A 22057-nucleotide genomic window follows, 5' to 3' on the forward strand; every position below is an offset into this window, starting at 1 on the left:
AAAAGTTGGAGAACCGATAGTGTTGAAGATGTAGACTTTGTTGGGGAGCCATGTCTTTGTCGGGAGCATTTGAAGGTATCTTCTTAGTGATTACTCTGTGGGGATATGATCTTGCGAAATCAGCTTTGTGGGAAGACGTGGATGTCTTGAATGTTGCCCCCAGTATTATAGTACCTACCATTCCTGGATTTTAATTAAGACATGCCAGTGATGCCACTGAATGTTGATCAAGATGTCAAACTGGACTTGCATAGATTTGCCCCAGTTAGTAGGGACTTTGGAGAGATTCGCCTCGCGAGGACTTTATGAGATGTGCACTACGGGCGACATGCCCCTAGTAATCATAGGCCAAAGACATTATCCCATGTTAGTTGGGAAGTAGTTTCAGATCTATTTGGATGCATGGCCCTGGTTGCTTTTGGCATCCTTGAAAGATTCTCGGAATCTTGACTTGATTGCCCCAGATTGATCGGGAAATATTTGAAACCCATTTGAGATGTAGGCCTTTGACTGTTTGGCATTTGAGAGATTCTTTGAATCTTGACTGGATTGCCCCAGATTGATTGAGCAAAACGTGTCATGCCCCTTGTATACGCAGGAGACATTGCTTCTAGAGTGATCTTGTCTGTCGGGATAACTGTTAGTCATTAGTTATAACCTGTGCAAGTTCTTTCTGATGCTAACATTTGAAATTATGTAGCAGAATATGTTTAATAATGAATTCATGAGATGCAATGCATACGTTTGTCTTGAGTTTTTTTTTTTTGAAAAACATTAAAGCAGGAGATGTAAAATCATGGTATTTATAAAAACACGACGTTTGTAAAAAATAGGATATCAACTTAACATTTGTAGTAAACCTTAAGGAGTCGGGATACCTTTTTGGTGACAGTATGCTTTCGAACTAACCATGCTTCAGTTAGGACTTTCAAGGGTTGTAACGTGGCTTGGTTCACGGTTTAAGAAACAAAGGATAGAGGCTCAAAGTTTATTTGTACCCACCCCTCTTCGTGATGATCTTCAGTCCTAAGTTCAGTAAATTCAACTTATGCATTCAGGTTCCGAGAGACTTTTGGATTTGCACCTTTGATAATGATGATGGTTCACAAGCAAGGAAAGCTTTTGAGATGGCAGTCGCTTCTTCCTTTGGTAGTCACAACATTGTGTTGTATATTGACTTCTCTTTTTTCATCTTTTTGATATCCCTAACTTTTGCCTGAACTGTTTATTTCGGAGCTTACAGTCAGCGGGATGCCTTGATTTTGCCTAAGTCGTCTTTTGATTTTTGACTTAGCAGGCTTTTCTTTGTATATATATTTTTCATTTTTTCTTTTGAAGATATTGACTGTCTTGTTTGATGATTGACGAACCATCATTGTCTTTTGATTGACATCTCCAACACTTCTTTGATGTGTGCGGATGACCGTTTGTGATTGAAGCCTTTGTTGAAAGGTGTACTGAATGATTCTCTTAAACTAGAATGCACAGCCAAATTAACTGAGAACTACCATGCCCCAGGTTATGATCAAGGGTTTTAATTAGTACAAGAAATAAACTTCTACTTCTTAGGCTCAAAGGGGTTGACGAGGGATTAACATCCTTATATCTCCACTGTTTAGGAATTGAAACAATGCCTGTACATCGTCAGCATAGTCCGCTCAAAAGCATACTGTATGAGGTTGCGGTATCGTTTTCGTCATCCTCCCTCAAAAGGTATACAGCTTTAGCCAGAGTTGAGTATCATAAAACATATGCAAAGTAAAGACGTAATTTAAAATGAGCGATAACGAAATAATTTATTCAAGACAAATATATGCAATGCACTGATGATGATTATTAAAACAGATAATGTCTATCATAATTCGAATGTTTAAACAAACAGAGAAGAAACATGCAAATGAAAGTAGATCTAATGATCCAAAAGTTCGTTCGTCGAGATGTCAATCAATCTTGTCATGACTAGGCATAGGAGCGGTGATCACCACAGGGGTTTCAAGAGGGTTGGATTTGATTTCTCCGTCATTGATCAGATCTTGTATCTTATTCTTTAATGTCCAGCAATCGTTTATGTAATGTCCAAGACTGTTGGAATGGCACGCGCACCTCGCATTGGGTTTATAGTAGGTGTTAGAATTCTTAGGAGCATCCCTCAGAATAATCAATCTGATTTTCAACAGATGTTGTAATGCTTGAGCCAACGATATATTGATCTTGGTGAATTGACACTTAGGTGCATCTGGCTTGCGTTGTTGTTGTGGAACTGGTGTAGGACATCAGAACGAGTTATTCATGAAACCATATCTGAAGAGGAATGCCAGAACGGGTCGTACATTAGACCATATCTAGAAGTAGGAAATCAGAACGAGTTATTCATTAAACCATATCTGAAGAGAACATCAGAACGAGCCATACACTAGACCATATCTGATGGAGGGTGTCAGAACGAATCGTACATTAGACCATATCTGATAGAGAATACCGGAACGGGTCGTACATTAGACCATATCTGGAAGTTGGAAATCAGAACGAGTTATTCATTAAACCATATCTGAAGAGAACATCAGAACGAGCCATACATTAGACCATGTCTGATGAAGGGTGTCAGAACGAGTCGAACATTAGACCATATCTGATAGAGAATACCGGAACGGGTCGTACATTAGACCATATCTGATAGAGAATGCTTGCTTGTTAGAGTCGATGAGTTATTCGACGAAGTTTTGGAATGTAAAAGGGCTTGTCAGAATGAATCTCCAGCTCGATTATATTTGAGACGAATGATTGTCGAGGCGGAACCTGAAAACAAAGTTAGAAATATGCAATGTCATGAATGCAAATGAAATGTTTTCAAGGATCTTTAAGGAATTTAGTTAGCAGCATTGGAGAGTGATTCGGTCGCATATTTGTTTGAAGAATTACGACTTTTGTCTTTGAACATCCTTCTTTGAGAATCAAGCTCACCATATCGAGTGGGTCATCGCCTCTGATTCAGGATACATGGCTAGAGGAAAATAAATCCTCTTGCCCCTTTGATGGGTACGGTGTCTTTGAATTGGAAGGTACGTGGCCAAAGGAAAGTAAATCTTCTTGCCCCTAGTTAGGAATTCCGTCCTTGATAAGAGATTGTGCACTTTGAATCCCTAAGATCCTTGAAAGGGTTAGTTTACAGGTGATGTTATGATGTTATGATGTCATGCAGATGCAATGCATTAAGTAAGGCATAAGGTCATAAGGACGAGACGTCCTACAGGAAAACCCTGCGAGGAAATAAAAGGTTAGAGCATAAGGTAACGAGGACGAGATGTCCTACAAGCAAATCTTGCAAGGAAATAGAAAGGTAGAGCATATGGTAATAAGGACGAAATGTCCTACAAGCAAATCCTGCAAGGAAACCAAAAGGTTAGATAACAAGCAAGTCACACAAGAGTCCTTAAGTTTAAAGGCTTGCATGAAGTATGACCAGGTGACTACCCTTCCCCCAAAGGTACTTCTAGGGATAAGGATGATATCAGCAACGGGTTCTACCAGGTGACCCAGAATTGTCAGCCCTTCTAAAGCACCCTCGAACATGGTACATGCATACCACGCAATGATACTTTGAGAAAGAACCTATCTGAGCTGTAGTATCGGGTAGCGACCATAACTTGGCATGCACCAAGAATAGCCCTCCCACTACGTTCCTAAAAGCCAGGATGGGTTAAAGGTGACTAAAGGTCCTTGAGCTCCGACGCACCCAAAGATACATGCATAAACCTCTCTCATGCAAAAGAGGTACACAATAACCAGTGGAGGCCTAACTCAAGCGCGAACTTCATTTTGACCAACCCCAAGCATGCACAAGGGGGGTCTCCATGACTATGCCGCTCCTAATCTTAAGTGTTCTTGAATCCGGGAATAGGATTCGTCCTTCAATTTTCCCAAAACAGCCCTGAAAAATAAAACAAGCAAAGCAAGCAATAGAAAACATTTAATTGATTCCTAAACTTTTAAGGTAACCCCTCTTTTAATCATAAATCCCCAGCAGAGTCGCCAGTTCTGTAACACGGTGAACTGACTTTTTATCGATCGAAATGTCGCGGTTAGCAAGAGTCGCCACCGACTTTTATTTTATCCAAATTAATTAGAAAGGCTAAAAGAACAGGAAAAACCTTTTAAATAAAATAGGGTTCGGGGGGTAATTATGCAAAGGGAAGGTGTAAGGCACCCTTTGCATCCATGGTTATCCATGGGCTCTTAATTGCTTAGCTCACTTGGTTTGTTTGAATTGTTTGAAAAGTGTCGTGTGTGAATAGTAAAAAGATTTCGTTCAGGACTTTAGCTTGTAAATAAGCGTAGCCTTGTTTTGAAATTGTTTTTGAAAGGAGGTGTGAAAAGTATTTTGAATTTGTTTGAAGTGAGCAAGCAATTAATAGCTACCTACCCTACGTTGTCTTTCTTGTTCTTTAAGTCTTTCGTTTGAAAGGGTCTATCCATACCATGAGAGGGCAGGAAGTCTTTCAATTGGATGTTAAGGGTCATCGAGAATAATCGTTCGCCATAAGACTGTCCCATGCCATAAAGAGGGCAGGTAGTCTAAGGGAAGGATATAATAGTCATTAATCTTTTTAGGCATCATGCGAGGATACCTTAGCAATTGGGACAATCATCATTACCGAGGCAACATCGAGGGACAAGATCATTTACTATTAAGGCAACTTCGAAGGGACTATGATCTTATGATGATTTTTAATCTCTGTAGGCAACCTTGCTTTAGGTATCCTCGGAATCGAGAGACTTGACTATTTAGTACAATTTAGAGGCAACAGGCAACAAGGCAACAGAAGAGGTTACCCTAAAGGTGAGTGTGTGCACCAATCACGTGATTGTATTCAGATATTTATCTTATAATTAGTTATCTAATTCTGTTAAAGGCTTGCACTCCCTAAGATTACTAACCACGCAGTTTATGATATCACAATTTAAGTGCCTTCAAGGCCAATCAATACAAGCCAGGAACAGATACATAATAATATGGGGAAGGGGACAATGAAACCAGCGGATCCCTTAATAGGGTTTGACATAAATAATAATTGAGATAGAGTTTAAGATTACCAACATTCGTAGCTTTGACAAACCTTTAGCTTCGATTGATGAAGGTAGATAGGTAGAGGTTTGCCTTGAGCATGAAGCATTGACCCTGACCATTAAAGAGTTGACAAAAGAAAAAGAAGCAGTGAGTGTAGGCGAAATTCATTATATTTGAATGCAACATTAATTTTAGGCAAAAGGCAAAAATAAAATTAAAACGATATTTTAAAGAAAAAAGGAAATGGAAACTTAGCTTTTGATTTGACGGCGCGTAGTCGGAGCTTTGACTAACCCTGAAAATTAGGCATGAAAGAGAAAAAAGGTTAGTGCATGAATGATCTATAAACCCTAAAAGGTTTACAAACCCTGAAGGTTTATTAAGAAAACTGATTGTGGCCTACAAGGCTTGTAAGGCTAAAATATGGTTAGTGGAGGACACCTACCAACAGTGATTAGTTGTCATATTAAAATAAGGATTTTAAGGCATAAACTAAATTATTTAATTTGCTCCAAAAATAAATATAAATTTTAATATTATAGGGAAAATCAAGTTATCGATAAAAAATAAATTTATGAAAAAAACATTATTTATTTAGTAGAAACAAATTTTTTTAGAAAAATAAATAAATTAAAAGATAAAAAAAAACAGTTTTCAAATGAATTTAAAAATAAAAAGAGAATAGGATTTATTAGAAAAAACTTAGCTCTGGGGCGCTGATCTGGTGTGGCAGGGGCCTTGAGGGTCCATGATGGTCTGCAGAATGAGGAGCGTTAGATCTGCTCGCTAGTCAGATCGTATGGTTGAGATTGGGGGTCCAGCGTGGTCAGGCGCATGAGCGATGCATGGAATCTGTAAGTGACCTGAACATGTGAATAAATTAAAAAATTTTACACGCTGCTGGGGCTCGAACACATGCCCTATGGATTACTAGTTTCACTCCTTTGCCATCTGTACCAATGGTTTCATTCGATATGCAATCAAACAGAAGAAATAAATAACAAACGAATATTGATTTTGGGACTTAAAAGGAGAAGGTCAAAAGTGGGTCCCTGGATATTGTGCCAGCCAATAGCACGCGGAGGGAGAAAGCTGACTCATTGACTGGCGAATCATATCGTTTGTAGATGCCACGCAGATGCTTGACGGGTCCACTCAAACCAGGTCGCCGGAACCGCCATGATTCCGATCACTTTCTCCGGCCGAACTTCATCTTTCCCGGCAAGGCATTCTCAGAAAAACCTGCAAATCTCATCAAAAGAGAAAAACAAAATACCCAGACCCACTAATTTGGGGGTCACGAGTTCAATGGACGTATTCTTTTTGCCTGGAGATGCCTGTATCGTGACTTACAATCTCGAGCTTTTATTTGCCCTAACAATGGCAAGTGATCATTCGGTCATCAAAAGCTACAAGTGAGTGATCAAATCGCTCCCAATACATCATGTAAACACGTTAGAGACAGTAGCTTGCATTGAAATCCGAGGAATCATGACATACGAACTATAAGAAACATGAATGAATATGAAGAGCATGAGATCATAGTTATACGTGTTATGGCCATGGCATTCGATTCATACCTCTTCAAACTTACCTCAGGAGCACGAATGCAAGGGTGGAATCTGTTGGAAGCGGCTATGGAGGGAGTTCTTGTATGCCCTAGCTTCTTGATGTTTTTGGAAGAGTGGAAACCCTCCTTCTTTCTCAATTTTCGTCCTCCCCTTATTCTGATATTGTGGAGTGTATTTATGTGTGAGAATTAGGTCATGAATGGGCTTGGTCCTTGAGTTATTGGAAAAAGAAAATATTTGTTTTAAAAATCATTCTAAATCTTTCCAAATTTGCATGATATCTTTTCCATGGTGTTTCCCACGAATTTAGACTCTCCCATGTGATTATTTGGATCATCTTGATTGATTTCAATTGATTAAAAATCAAATCTTTGATTAAAACTAATTTTTATATTTTATAATAATTTATTCCATATTTAAATGAACTAAAATTCAAGTAAATGAAATAAATATTGTAAATATAAAATAATTAATTTAAAGATTATTTTAAGGCCCGTGGACAAGTTTGGAATGCATCTTTTAGGCCCATTAGTCCAACAACATCAATTTGTGCAATTAGGGCTTGAAATATGGCATGAGGATTATTTGGAGCATGTGAGAGACCATGAAGTCCATTGGAGATATCAGAACCTGACATTTCTTTGAGAAAAGCAGAACCCTAGTTCATAGACACTTGTTTTAGGAGATAGGTAGCTTGAGCAATTGGAGATCTTTTGAGCATTTGAAAGGTGAAATGAGATGGGCAAATTTTGGGGTATGACAGTTCTTTTTATTTTAAAGATTCTATGGTGGATTATTGTAAGTTTGATATTGGTAAATGTTATAATACTCCTTTTTGGGAAGCTAAGTGGTTGGGGGATTTTATTTTAAGGGAGGAATTTCTGGAATTTTTTTTGTTATCTTATTTAAAAAAGGTGTTGGTTGGTAGAATGAGAGGGTGGAGTAGTTGTATGTGGTGTTGGGGAGATTTTGGTTTTGAATCCGGATCTCCATAATTCTATTTCATCTCTTCGTTTGAAATTTGTGAATGTTGACATTGGTTTGGAAGATTTTGACAAAGTGAGATGGCGTGTGGAACCGGTGTTTTTTCGATACCTTCTGTTAGAACAAGATTTGTTCTGATCAATTATCTTAGTTTTGATGATAACAATAATATGAATTTTGCTTAAGATAATATGGTACTCTAATCCAATGCAATTTCCTTTTTCAGGAAATATATAAAGAGTATGCATAATTCAGCGCTCAGAAGCTTTGTCTCAAGGGTTCAGCATGCAACATCAGAACATGGTCTGGCAAGACATCAGAAGATGGTCGAAGCAGAATCAGAACATGGGTCTATGGAAGCATCAGAAGAACATGAGATCAGAAGCACTGAAGTTCTGATGGTATCACGCACATAAGCACTTCAAGGTCAGAAGATCAGAAGATGCTTTGCACCAAGCTGTTTGACTCTGATGATATTCAAACGTTGTATTCACAAACATCAGATCAGAAGGAAGTACAAGTGGCAAGCTACGCTGACTGACAAAAGGAACGTTAAAAGCTATTAAAGGCAACGTCAGTAGACACAGCGTGAACAAGGCTCGAGGTAGTTGACAAAAGCGTATAACATTAAATGCGATGCTGTACGGAACACGCAAAGCATTAAATGCACTCAACGGTCATCTTCTCCAACGCCTATAAATATGAAGTTCTGATGAGAAGCAAGTTTAACGATTCTGAACAAAACAACTCATATTAACTTGCTGAAACTCTGTTCTATTCAAAGCTCAGAATCTTCATCTTCATCAAAGCTCACTACATTGCTGTTGTAATATATTAGTGAGATTAAGCTTAAACGTTAAGAGAAATATCACAGTTTGTGATTATAGCTTTTAAGAAGCAATTGTAATACTCTTAGAATTGATTACATTAAGTTGTAAGGAACTAGAGTGATCGTGTGGATCAGAATACTCTAGGAAGTCTTAGAGGGTATCTAAGCAGGTTGTAACTAGAGTGATCGTGTGGATCAGAATACTCTAGAAAGTCTTAGAGGGTATCTAAGCAGTTGTTCCTGGAGTGATCAGTGTGTGATCAGAAGACTCTGGAAGACTTAGTTGCTGACTAAGTGGAGAACCATTGTAATCCGTGCGATTAGTGGATTAAATCCTCAGTTGAGGTAAATCATCTCTGCGGGGGTGGACTGGAGTAGTTTAGTTAACAACGAACCAGGATAAAAATAACTGTGCAATTTATTTTTTATCTGTCAAGTTTTTAAAGCTACACTTATTCAAACCCCCCCCCCTTTCTAAGTGTTTTTCTATCCTTCAATTGGCATCAGAGCGCCGGTTCTAAGGTGCAAGCACTTAACCGTGTTTAGAAAAGATTCAGGAAGAGAAAAACGCTTCAGTAAAAGATGGCTGATGAAACTGCAAAGTCTACACCTAAATCTGGCTCTGCTGAGCAACACAACGGTAACAATGGTTATACTAGACCGCCGGTATTTGATGGTGAAAACTTTGAATACTGGAAAGATAAACTGGAAAGTTACTTTCTTGGTCTAGATGGTGATCTATGGGATCTTCTGATGGATGGTTACAAACATCCAGTAAATGCCAGTGGCGTAAAGCTGACAAGGCAAGAAATGAGTGATGATCAGAAGAAGCTTTTCAGGAATCATCATAAATGCAGAACTGTTTTGCTGAATGCTATCTCTCATGTTGAGTATGAGAAGATATCTAACAGGGAAACGGCCTATGACATATATGAGTCCTTGAAAATGACTCATGAAGGAAATGCTCAAGTCAAGGAGACTAAAGCTCTCGCTTTAATCCAGAAGTATGAAGCCTTCAAGATGGAGGATGATGAAGACATTGAAAAGATGTTTTCAAGATTTCAAACTCTTACTGCTGGATTGAGAGTTCTTGACAAGGGATACACAAAGGCTGATCACGTAAAGAAGATCATCAGAAGCTTACCCAGAAGATGGGGTCCTATGGTGACTGCATTTAAGATTGCGAAGAATCTAAATGAAGTCTCTTTGGAAGAGCTGATCAGTGCCCTGAGGAGTCATGAAATTGAACTGGATGCAAACGAGCCTCAAAAGAAAGGTAAGTCTATTGCATTAATATCCAATATCATGAAATGCACTAACGCTTTTCAGGCTAGAGAAGAAGATCCTGAAGAATCAGAATCTGAAGAAGTAGATGAACTGTCCTTGATCTCCAGAAGGCTAAATCAACTCTGGAAGAACAAGCAAAGGAAGTTCAGAGGCGTCAGAAGTTCAAAGAAATTTGAACGTGGAGAATCTTCTGATGACAGAAGATTTGACAAGAAGAAGGTCATGTGCTATGAATGCAATGAGCCTGGACACTTCAAGAATGAATGTCCAAAACTTCAGAAGGAAAATCCCAAGAAGAAGTTTCATAAGAAGAAAGGTCTTATGGCAACCTGGGATGAGTCAGAAGATGATTCAGACTCTGAAGATGAGCAGGCTAACTGTGCGCTGATGGCGACAGAAGATGACGGATCAGAATCTACATCAGAATCAGATTCTGAAGAGGTATTCTCTGAACTTACTAGAGATGAGTTAGTTTCCGGTCTAACAGAACTTCTGGAATTCAAGTCTCAGATTAGTCTCAAATACAAAAAGCTGAAAAAGCTATTTGAATTTGAAACAAAGAAGCTTGAGTTGGAGAATTCTGAATTAAAAGAAAAACTTTTAAAATTATCCAATAACGTTGGATCTCCTTCTGATTCAGAAAAATCCACTCCTAGTCTAAACCATATTCTGAAAGAATATGATTTAAGTTTCAGGAAGTTCTTATCTAGAAGTATTGGCAGAAGTCAGCTAGCTTCTATGATATATGCTGTGTCTGGAAACAAAAGAGTCGGCATTGGTTTTGAGGGTGAAACCCCATACAAACTTGAACCTGTTGATGAAATGAAATTCACATACAAGCCATTGTATGATCAGTTCAAGTATGGCCACTCCCATGATATTAGGCACACTTCACATGCTCAAAGTTTTCACATAACACACACCAAAAAGCATGTGACACAACCTAGGAAATATCATGAAACTCACATTAAAAATTATCATGCTGTTCCTCCTATTGCTTACAATGTTAAACCCAAGTTCAATCAGAACTTGAGAAAATCTAACAAGAAAGGACCCAAGAAGATGTGGGTACCAAAGAAAAAGACTATTTCTTTTGCAGATTCTCTTGGCGACAAAGAAGATAAAAGTCAACATGTCATGTCACCTGGACTCAAGTTGGTCTCAACACTTGAAGGGAAGAAGGACTGTCTTCCAAGTTCTGGTACTTAAATCTGTTGAAGAAACTATGTTCGTAGGAGATCAGAAAAGAAAGTTTATTAGTCTTGGAACCATCTGTTTTGTTTGTTTCTAAAGCAATGATGTTTCGTTCTTGATTATTCTGAATGCTCTAAATGCTACAGAATATACAATATTGAAACATTAATTGTGGACGAATCAATAAATATCTGGTTTGATGATAAACTTGTTTCTGATGAAACAAAGCAGCTTATGAATTTCTGCAGATACAGTTTTGTCTTATCAGAAGCTGCAGAACAAAGAAGTGAATCTCCAGAAGCTGTGTATATCAGAAGTAATGGATCAGAAGATCATTCAGACTTATATCAGCACACTTCAGAAGGAGTGTTTCCAGAAGAGAAACTTGATCAATTCAGAAGCAGTGATCGGAATCAGAAGGCGTAAAGCCTATTGAATATTTCACACCTGTCATCCATTATCTGATGATGAACACGTGTCTCTACGGTCAGTACGAAGCGTGCAGTTGAAAAGACGCCGACCTAGGTAACTGTATTAAATCATTTCATTTACCATGCTATCTCTCCTAATGTCATTTCTCATTTAATGCAAAATGATTTAAATTATTTTCAAATCTTTTAAATAGCCCGCTTCAACTTCATTCTTTTCTCCTTCTCTCTATTTTGTTGTACATTTTTTTTTCGCTGCATCTGTTTTTCTTTTTCAAACCCTAGTCTTTGTTCTAATCTTACGACATAATCATCATGAACTCTTCCTCTTGTTCATCTTCCTCAAAAGAAAGACTTACTTCTTCACAAATCCTTCTACGAAATTATGAATATGCTCCTTTGAAAACTTGCTTGATACCCACGAAGGACTTGGAGGTTTTATGTGAAACTGCTGTGGACTTAAACAATCTTAAAGCGAATGGCTTTAAGTGTGATGCAAGAATCCTTGAGCAAGGATGGTCCAAGTACCTTAATAGATTGGTTGGTCCAATTTATCCTGATCTTGTGAAGGATTTCTGGGTACATGCAACGGTTACCCCAATGGCCATCATTTCATTCGTGCTAGGGCATGAAGTGGTTATCTCTGAAAAACTGATCAGGAAGCTATACAATCTGAATGATGAAGAAGGTTGGTCTGGTTTTCGACATGCATCTGTTGATTGGTCGATAGTTGAAAAACAAATCTCTCAGTCTTCTGGGATTGACTCGAATAACACAGGCACTTTGAGGCCATTTTATAGAGTATGGGCTGAGATTATTCTGGGTTCTCTTCACCACAGAAAAAGGATGCTCTCCTCTTCTTACATCAGTCCAGATCACAAGCACACTCTTTTCTGCATTGGCAAAAAGACTGAGATCAACATTTCTCACATTCTGTTTGAGAATCTGAAGACTTCAATCCTTGAGTCAAGAGAAGAGGAAAGGGCGAAGTACCCTCATCTTTCAAGAACGACTATTCCGTTTGGAAGAATGATTTCAGACATTCTTACTGAAAGCAAAGTGCTGGACTCCATCAGAAAACTCAATGCATCCCATTTGCTTGGAGTAGTTCAAGGTCCCATTTTTAATGGTGTGGATTTGTTCAGATTAGAACTCATTCAAAATGTACCTTCTGTGTGCCCAAGCTTTCCTGACATTCTCTCAAGAAGAGTTGCTGTTGAAGGTTTTGCCTCCTTGTTTCAAGAAGAACTGCATCAGGTTGTCAAGTCTTACCTGGAAGATTGTGTTAGGAAGCAATCAGATATTGATCCTGCTTGGATCCGTGGCAGAGTACTTCCGTCCAAGGCTGACCTTTTGAAGAAGGATCAGAAGGAACAAAAGGCTAGGATTAAAAGAAAAGCCCGAGAAGATGAGGCTAAGAAAGCCAAGAAGTTGAGAGTCACCTTTGATCCTGACAAGGTGGACTCTGAAGAACGAAGGGAGAAAAGGATTAGAGATTCCTTTCGCAGAACCAGATCTTCTTCTTCTGTGCAAATCTCCAGGCAGGTTTTTACTCCACCTCCCTCTGTCCCTAAACCATCCTTCCAATCACCTCCATCTGAACCAAAAATAAACTTCACCTTACCAAATCTTTCTCCATCAACCTCCTCCTCTCCCATTCTAAATCCCACTCCTCTAAATATTCTTCCCCCAACTCCTTCTGATAAGACTTTCTCACCAATTCCCTTTACAAATAATCCATCCTCATCAATCATTCTCTCAGCTATTCCCTCCTCCTCATCCACCGCACCTCCACCTTCTGTATCCAACCCCTTACCTACCAGAAAATCAAAACCTTTTTGTCCTCTCTACCCGAACTACAAATTCACCCTCAATCCGCCTGAACCTGAACTCTCTACCTACCTGGAACTTTTCAGATATGAAGTAATCAATGGCTTAGACCTTCTGAAGGAAGCCTTCCTAAATGGTCTGAATGATGTTTCTACAAGAAATATCTGGAAAAGATTTCGCAAGGTGTTTCAAGAAGAAGCAATGGGAGTACAGAAAAGACTTGTGGCTGCTGCCCCACGACCTCGTGGAATTCTAAGGAATTATGAAGACTTCTGGTTTGCTAGTCTCAAAGGAAGACATCTGTTGGAAGAGAAGCCCTTTTTGGATGAGATGGAACAATTAAGACTGGCTGCTGAAATGGAAGCAAATCCATGCAGGGATATTGTTATCTTTATTCCTGATTATCCTGTTCTGCTCGGAGACTTCAAGACTCTCTTTGACTATCTGAGGGAAAACCCTTCTGAGAAAGACCCAAGCTTGGTCATTCCAGAAGTTGTTAACCCACCAGAAATTGAAGGTCCTTCTGCTCCCAGGAATCTAGCTGCCATTCTTCAGGCACTTGAGAATGGAGACTCGGAAATTCCTGCTGCAGAATATGGAGATGCTTCTATGCAAGAAGCAGATGCTGAAGATCATGTTGCTGAATCAGATCCTGTTGAGGAAATCCCTGCAAATGATCTATCCATGGAAGCTACAGATCAAGTTGCTATTCCTGTGGTTGAAAGCGGTGAAGCTTCTTCTGATGAATCTTCTCGTCTTGCAAGGACTCTGGAAGAAATTCAGAAGAGACAGGATGAGCAAAGCTCACTCAATGCTGAGTTTAGAACTTTCATGGTGAGGCAAGATGGACACAACAATGAAGGCTCAAGAGATGCTGGCCAAGATCTTGTCAAGGCTAGGGCCATCTTAGATTGAGTCTGTGTTGTTTCTTTCTTTTCGTTGCATCTTTTTTTTTTGTGCATCTGATCTTACTTATCCTCATGTACTTCTGTACCTGATGTTTGAACTTCAATGAAATCATCTTCCTCCTCTGTGTGTCTCTTTTTGTTTGTCTCTGAATCTTTTCTGTTTTTTGATGATATGACAAAAAGGGGGAGAAGATAAATGATAAATGATTTGATTAATCTATCAGTTGTTGGGTAAAGCTCCCACACATTTACTAACAAGAACTGCAAGTTCTATATGGTTTAAGTGTTTTGCAGGTATAAAGAAGTGAAGAGAATCTTCAAAGCAAACACAAGAAGCAAAACCATAAGAAGTGTTATTCTGTAAAAAGAATAAGCTCATGGAAACTGAAGCAAGCTGAGTGCTGTCAAGCTTCAGAAATCAGAAGCAAGAAAGAAGAATGAATCAGAAGCACTGATAATAGAATTTGATCCATATTTGTCTATTTGCTCTGACAAAATTCTATTTGCTCTGATACACTATTTTAGCCTATATGGCTCTGATACATATCATGTGTTCGAATATACATTTTATGTTCTGACTCGTTCATGCTGACTTTTGTCGTTTAGTTTTTGTTCTGTAACATTTCAGGATGTAGAGATGCTCTGATGATGCTCTGGTACATTCAACAATGTTCTGATACAAATCTAGCATGAAGTGATGTTGGTAGAAATTCAAAGCTCTGAAGCTATCCGAGGGAAGCAGAAATCAGAAGCTGTGAATGTTCTAAAGATCCAGAAAACTCAAGTTCTGAAGCTGTCCTAAATGGAAGCAGAAATCAGAAGCTGTGAATGTTCTGAAGATCAAAGAAATTCAAGTTCTGAAGCTGTCCTAAATGGAAGCAGAAATCAGAAGCTGTGAATGTTCTGAAGATCAAAGAAATTCAAGTTTTGAAGCTGTCCAATGGAAGCAGGAATCAGAAGCTGTGAGTGTTCTAGGGATCTAAAGAAATTCTAGTTCTGAAGCTGTCCAATGGAAGCAGAAGTCAGAAGCTATGAATTCTCTGAAGACAGAAGCTTATGTGATCCTCTCTACCGAAATAATCAGGGAAGTCTTTTATTAAAGTTCTTCGAGTATTTATTTCAGGGGGAGATTATTTATCTCAGGGGGAGATTGTTAATCTCAGGGGGAGACATATTCATATGCTTATGCTATAGCTGTGTAATTTGTCTTTTGCCGTCTGCTCTTTCTGATCGCAAATTCATATCATTTATATATGTTTTTGTCATCATCAAAAAGGGGGAGATTGTTAGAACAAGATTTGTTCTGATCAATTATCTTAGTTTTGATGATAACAATAATATGAATTTTGCTTAAGATAATATGGTACTCTAATCCAATGCAATTTCCTTTTTCAGGAAATATATAAAGAGTATGCATAATTCAGCGCTCAGAAGCTTTGTCTCAAGGGTTCAGCATGCAACATCAGAACATGGTCTGGCAAGACATCAGAAGATGGTCGAAGCAGAATCAGAACATGGGTCTATGGAAGCATCAGAAGAACATGAGATCAGAAGCACTGAAGTTCTGATGGTATCACGCACAGAAGCACTTCAAGGTCAGAAGATCAGAAGATGCTTTGCACCAAGCTGTTTGACTCTGATGATATTCAAACGTTGTATTCACAAACATCAGATCAGAAGGAAGTACAAGTGGCAAGCTACGCTGACTGACAAAAGGAACGTTAAAAGCTATTAAAGGCAACGTCAGTAGACACAGCGTGAACAAGGCTCGAGGTAGTTGACAAAAGCGTATAACATTAAATGCGATGCTGTACGGAACACGCAAAGCATTAAATGCACTCAACGGTCATCTTCTCCAACGCCTATAAATATGAAGTTCTGATGAGAAGCAAGGTTAACGATTCTGAACAAAACAACTCATATTAACTTGCTGAAACTCTGTTCTATTCAAAGCTCAGAATCTTCATCTTCATCAAAGCTCACTACATTGCTGTTGTAATATATTAGTGAGATTAAGCTTAAACGTTAAGAGAAATATCACATTTTGTTATTATAGCTTTTAAGAAGCAATTGTAATACTCTTAGAATTGATTACATTAAGTTGTAAGGAACTAGAGTGATCGTGTGGATCAGAATACTCTAGGAAGTCTTAGAGGGTATCTAAGCAGGTTGTAACTAGAGTGATCGTGTGGATCAGAATACTCTAGAAAGTCTTAGAGGGTATCTAAGCAGTTGTTCCTGGAGTGATCAGTGTGTGATCAGAAGACTCTGGAAGACTTAGTTGCTGACTAAGTGGAGAACCATTGTAATCCGTGCGATTAGTGGATTAAATCCTCAGTTGAGGTAAATCATCTCTGCGGGGGTGGACTGGAGTAGTTTAGTTAACAACGAACCAGGATAAAAATAACTGTGCAATTTATTTTTTATCTGTCAAGTTTTTAAAGCTACACTTATTCAAACCCCCCCCCCCCCCCCCCCCCCCCCCCCCCCTTTCTAAGTGTTTTTCTATCCTTCACCTTCTTGTTATCTTTTTTATGCTAGTTTTCGTATTCCTTTCGACCCCCGGAATAGGAATGATGCGGTGTTGGACAAGCTTTGGAAGATGGAGGTTCCTTTCAAAATTAAAGCATATTCTTGGAGATTTTTTGTTAATAGACTACCTACTAAAGACCTTTTAAAGATTAGAGGTATTTCTTTCTCTTTAAACTATTTAAAGTCTTTTTTTTTTTATGATATAGAGTTTGAGTGTAGGAATTGTGCCTCCTTAAATTGTAAAGTGGTGAAGTTAATTTGGAATGATATTGCTCTTTGGATTGGTAAACCGGTTGGTTTTGAGGAGGATTGCCTAGTAAATTTTTTAGATTGGTATTTGCTTTGTAAGGGTAGGAAGATTAAGGAGGGAAAATGGGGAGTTGTTTGGTTGGCAATAATGTGGTCCATGTGGTTAATACAGAACGGGATTTGATTTCGGAATGATGGTTGTAATGTTGATAATACGGTGTGGAATATTAATACTTTAGTTTGGAAGTGGTCTTTTTTTGGAGAAATTACTAATTCCAATTATAGTTTTTATGAGTTTACAAAGGATCCAATGCTTTTTCTTTCGTAACTCAATATTGTTGGTAATTGGTTGGTAATTTTTCTTTTGTTTTTGTCGGGTTGTTTTGCCTCGGTTCTTCATGTAAACAAGTTTGGAGAACCCTTAGTTCTCTCATTTATGTATTCTTGATTACACAAAAAAACGTTATTATTGTTACTAGTGTCCAAACAGACACTCTCGTGCCAGTTTGTCCACTTTTTAAATGTGCATAAGGTCAAAATATATGCGTATCTTTTATTTAATTTTAGTTTTTATTTTTATTATTTATCATCTTAATTTTAATTAAACTAATTTATTTAAATAATAATATTTTTAATGGGATATATAACAAAATTTGGATGAAAGAGGTGCGCTCTCTCAATAGAACTTTATTAATTTAATATTTAAGAATAATAAAATTACTATATATAATAAATTTCCTAAAATACTTTTAAAACATACATTTATCATGTTGATTTTAACTCTACTTGTTCAAATAATATTATTTTTAAAGCGACGTACAATAAAAACCTTATAAAATGATAGACACATATTTCTCTCTCTCCCTCTAGCCTTTATTTTTATCTCTTATATGTTCCATCTTTTTTCCATCTTATGATCTTTGAATCCTTAGTTTCCCGATTCCCTATAAATAAGAGTTGTTGCTATTCTTTTATTACATTGGTGTTAAATATGCCTTTATGTTCACCTAACTATTTTTTTAGTTCAACTTAGTTACTGCATAAAATTTTAGGATTACTTTACTCATTAATGTTAATTTCACTTCATCAAGATTTAAAACTCATAATAGTGCACTCCATTAATGTTGAAAGGTAACAATGATATGCTTCAATTCTAAGTGTACTTTTATTTTTATTTTTCTGGGTACAATTCTAAGTGTATTAGAACCTTGTTTTTAGTCTTGAAGAATTTACAAATACATTAAACAGGTCCAAATTAAAATCAATCGTTTTAAAATTATTTGTATTTTAATTTTAATTATTTACTTTTCCATTTAAAAATAAAAACCTCTCATAACATCTAAAGTTTTATTTGGTCTAAAATTCGTTAAATTAGAAAATTTGTCAAAATATTACTGTTACAAAATCTCAAAACAATTTTATTTTTAGTTTAAAAATCTTTTATTTTATAAATTATTATTTTTAGTACTCTTTTTAAAAATATGTCTGTCTAAATTTAGCAATTTTTTAGATAATTTTTTCTCCCCACTCTTAATTTTTAAAACCTTATCGCTTAAATTTCAAATTCTTGTAAAAAAAAAATCATATTCTTGCTTTTAATAGTACAGTTAAAATTTTATAAGAAAATTTAACTTCATAACGTTATCTTTTTTTATTTTGATTTGAATTGTTTAGAAATTTATTTTTCACAAATTTTATTTATATTAACAAAAAAATTTTAAATTAATATATAAGGTTAAAAAATAAAATTTATTAGAAATAAAATTGAACTATAATTAAATATAAGTGTTGTATAAAAAAATTGGAAGTTTTTCTAAAAATTTATCTACAACATTAAATTTAATCTCAATAATGTAGATAATTTTTTAAAACAACTTTCAGTAAGTGGTTATTATGGCTAAGTAAATAGTTTTTCGATTGATTTCTTCAAAACTTTCTGGATGATCCTCAAGGATGACTTGTTTAAATTCTGTTCTGATTTTTATTCCAAAGGAAAGCTGGTCAAGTCTATCTCTTCGGCTTTCATTGCCCTTATTCCCAAAAATCAAAATCCCCAAGATTTATCCGAATACAGGCCGATTTGCTTGGTTGGGAGTCTTTACAAAATCCTTTCGAAGATGCTGGTAGCTAGGATCAAAAAAGTGTTGGGAAGTCTTATTTCGTGTAATCAATCAGCGTTTGTGCCCGGAAGGAATATGCTGGATGGTGTCTTGATGGTAAACGAAGTAATTGACTGGGCAAAACGGAATAAGTTAGGTTGTCTTCTTCTGAAAGTCGATTTCGAGAAAGCCTATCATTCTTTATCGTGGAATTTTCTTAGAGATTTGTTGGTGAGGATGGGATTTGGCAAGAGGTGGTTGATGTGGATGGATGCGTGTATTTTTTCAAGTCATTTGTCTGTGCTTGTTAACGGGAGTGCCACTCAAGATTTTAAGGTCCACAGAGGGTTGCGTCAAGGAGACCCGTTGTCCCCGTTCCTCTTTATGATAGCAATGGAAGCCCTTACAGCAATGGTTAGAAATTCTGTTGAGGGAGGAAATTTCAAACCGTTCCAGCTTGGGAATGACGAGGGCGTGGACATACTTCAGTTTGCTGACGACACCGTGATTTTTGGGGAAGCGTCTACAGCAAATTTGTGGAATCTGAAAGTTATTCTGCGAGGTTTTGAGTTAATTTCAGGTCTGAAAATTAACTTTTCTAAAAGCAGAATTATGGGAGTAAATGTGGGAGATTGGATCCTGGATGCGGCTACAAAGTTCCTAGCTTGCAAGAGAGGTAATTTTCCTTTTTTGTTCCTTGGAATAATGGTGGGAGTTAATCCTAGAAATAAAAAGGTGTGGTCTAAAGTCCTTGATAATTTTAAGAAAAGGTTGGATACTTGGAAGGGTCGGAATATATCTATCGGAGGTCAGGTGACGCTCATTAACGCGGTGCTAAATGCTATTCCTTCTTTTACGTTTTCATTTTATAAAGCTCCGATTATAGTCCTGGAAAAAATCAGAGGAATCCAACGTAATTTCTTGTGAAACGGGAATGCAAATAAAAGGAGCATAAACTGGGTGAAGTGGGATACGATATGTAGGTCAAAGGATAAAGGGGGTTTGGGAGTTAGAGACGTCGGAGAATTCAATAGAGCGCTTCTTCTAAAGTGGAAATGGAGGTTTTTGAAGGACGATGGGGCTGTGTGGAAGAGTTTTGTGAAGTGGAGGTACAATAATTTTAGGCTAAAGGTGTTCCTGCCAGCGGGGGAAGGGTCTAATGTGAAAGACTCGATTTGGTGGCGTGATGTTCTTTCCATAGATATTTTCAGGGACAACGCGGAAGAAGGTTTCAGCTCCTGCGTTCAATGCACGGCAAACAATGGCGCAAGCATTTCCTTTTGGTACAGTATTTGGTTGGGAAATCAATCGCTCCGAACTTCTATCTCGGATTTGTTTGATCTCTCAACCAAAAGATATGCATCAGTTGGGGATATTGTGGAGTGGGATAATGGTACTCAAAGGTGGAAGTTTGAATCTCTGTTCGATTCTGTTTTTCTGTTTCAGGTTTTAAACTCAGAGGGAGGGCTGCAATCGGCTAACTGGAAGAGGTTTTTGGATATGGTAAAATCGTGTTTGCTGGTTCCTTCTGCTGAGGATGGTTTCGAGTGGATTCCCATCCATGAAGGTGTTTTTTCAGTAGCCAGCGTGGCTGTTTTACTTGAGGAGCATAAGGAGCCAGCTTGGGGTACTGTCATTAATAGGAGACTGAGCACCATGTGGAAATCGTCTGTACCGCTAAAAATTAAAATTTTTGCTTGGAGGTTGTTGATTTCTAGGCTGCCCTTGAAAGATATGTTGCTCCGTAGAGGTTTGGTAGCGAACACCATAGATCCTAAATGCCCCTTTTGTGACAGCCTTGAGGAATCCTTGGAACACTTGTTCTTCTTGTGCCAAATTTCTAAGAATATATGGGAAAAGGTTCTTCAGTGGATTGGTTTTAGCTCAGGCTTTTTAAGGGAGGCGCTTTTGGGTCTAGATGATATTCAATTCAAGGTGTCAAAATCAAGTAACTGGGATAAAGTTAATATTATTTGGTTGGCGACTACTTGGAGTTTATGGCTTATGAGGAATGACAATGTATTCAACAACGAACCTTTTAGTTTTGAGACGGTGTTTAACAGAATTGTGTTCCTGTCGTGGCGGTGGTCGGAGAGTAGTGTTTTGTTTCCTAGAACTAGTTTCTACGATTGGTATAAGTTACCAATTTAGTGTTCTAGTTCTAGTTCTTTGTTTTTTCTTTTCCCGTTTGTAAGGGTTGCACCCCTAGTGCGTTTTCCTTTCAATCAATTGCTTATTGAAAAAAAAAAACAACAATAACCAATCAAATCAACTTTATCATCATTAAAAGAAACATTCTACGGTTAAAAATATGTTAATTTTCTAACATGCAATTTATAATGTAAACAATTAAGAAAAAAGAATTTCCCAAATGCATGAGAACCAAGTTATTATATATATATATATATATATATATATATATATATATATATATATATTGGTAATAAAGAGGGACAAAGTCCGAAAAAATAAAAAACTATATAGAAACGGCTCTAGCAGTCAAGAGACCTCTAGTGTCTTCATATAGGCGAGGAAACAAACTAGAAGGAGGAGAAACAAAACAAATAAAATCCTCCTGAGCCTTGCAGTCAATATCAACCAACACATCCGCACACCGGTTGGTTTCCCTGAAAGAATGAGTAACACTTACATTTTCAAAATCTCCCATGAGTCTACAGACTTGGGAGATCATTGTTAAGCTCTTCCAAATGCATGAGAATCAAGTTATTCTATATAAGATTTAATAAATATGCACTGACAGTGTAAAATAGTTTTACACTTTCATTCAATATAAAACAAACAGTTTGTCATGTCATTAAATTTTTTTAAATAAAAAGGTAATATAATTGAATACATAATTGTGATTGGTTGATAGTGTAAAATAATTTTACATTGTTAGTGCATCACCCATTTTCTCTGCTATATATAGTTTAAATAAAATTAGCAGACCATTTACAAAACAATTTATAACTTTTGAAAAACCAGTCTCATACGTTTTATATCTGTTAAAATTTAATAAAATATATTACACTTTTATTTGTAAGTGTTTCAAACGGTGAACTAGTGATATATCATTTCTGT

General features: G+C 37.2%; 1 protein-coding gene across 1 annotated transcript in view; it reads left to right on the forward strand.

Moving 5' to 3' along the window:
• LOC131629160 (uncharacterized) overlaps positions 1 to 21127 on the forward strand; it is a 40017-nt gene extending 18890 nt beyond the window's left edge. Inside the window, exons 5-6 of the mRNA XM_058899956.1 lie at positions 18870 to 19833; positions 19960 to 21127. Of these exons, the coding sequence (XP_058755939.1) occupies positions 18870 to 19833; positions 19960 to 21127 (2132 nt within the window). The remainder of the gene's footprint in view (positions 1 to 18869; positions 19834 to 19959) is intronic.
• The last annotated feature ends 930 nt before the right edge of the window (positions 21128 to 22057 follow it).

The sequence above is a fragment of the Vicia villosa genome, unplaced genomic scaffold (assembly GCF_029867415.1).
Source record: "Vicia villosa cultivar HV-30 ecotype Madison, WI unplaced genomic scaffold, Vvil1.0 ctg.000530F_1_1_3, whole genome shotgun sequence".
Lineage (NCBI taxonomy): Eukaryota > Viridiplantae > Streptophyta > Magnoliopsida > Fabales > Fabaceae > Vicia > Vicia villosa.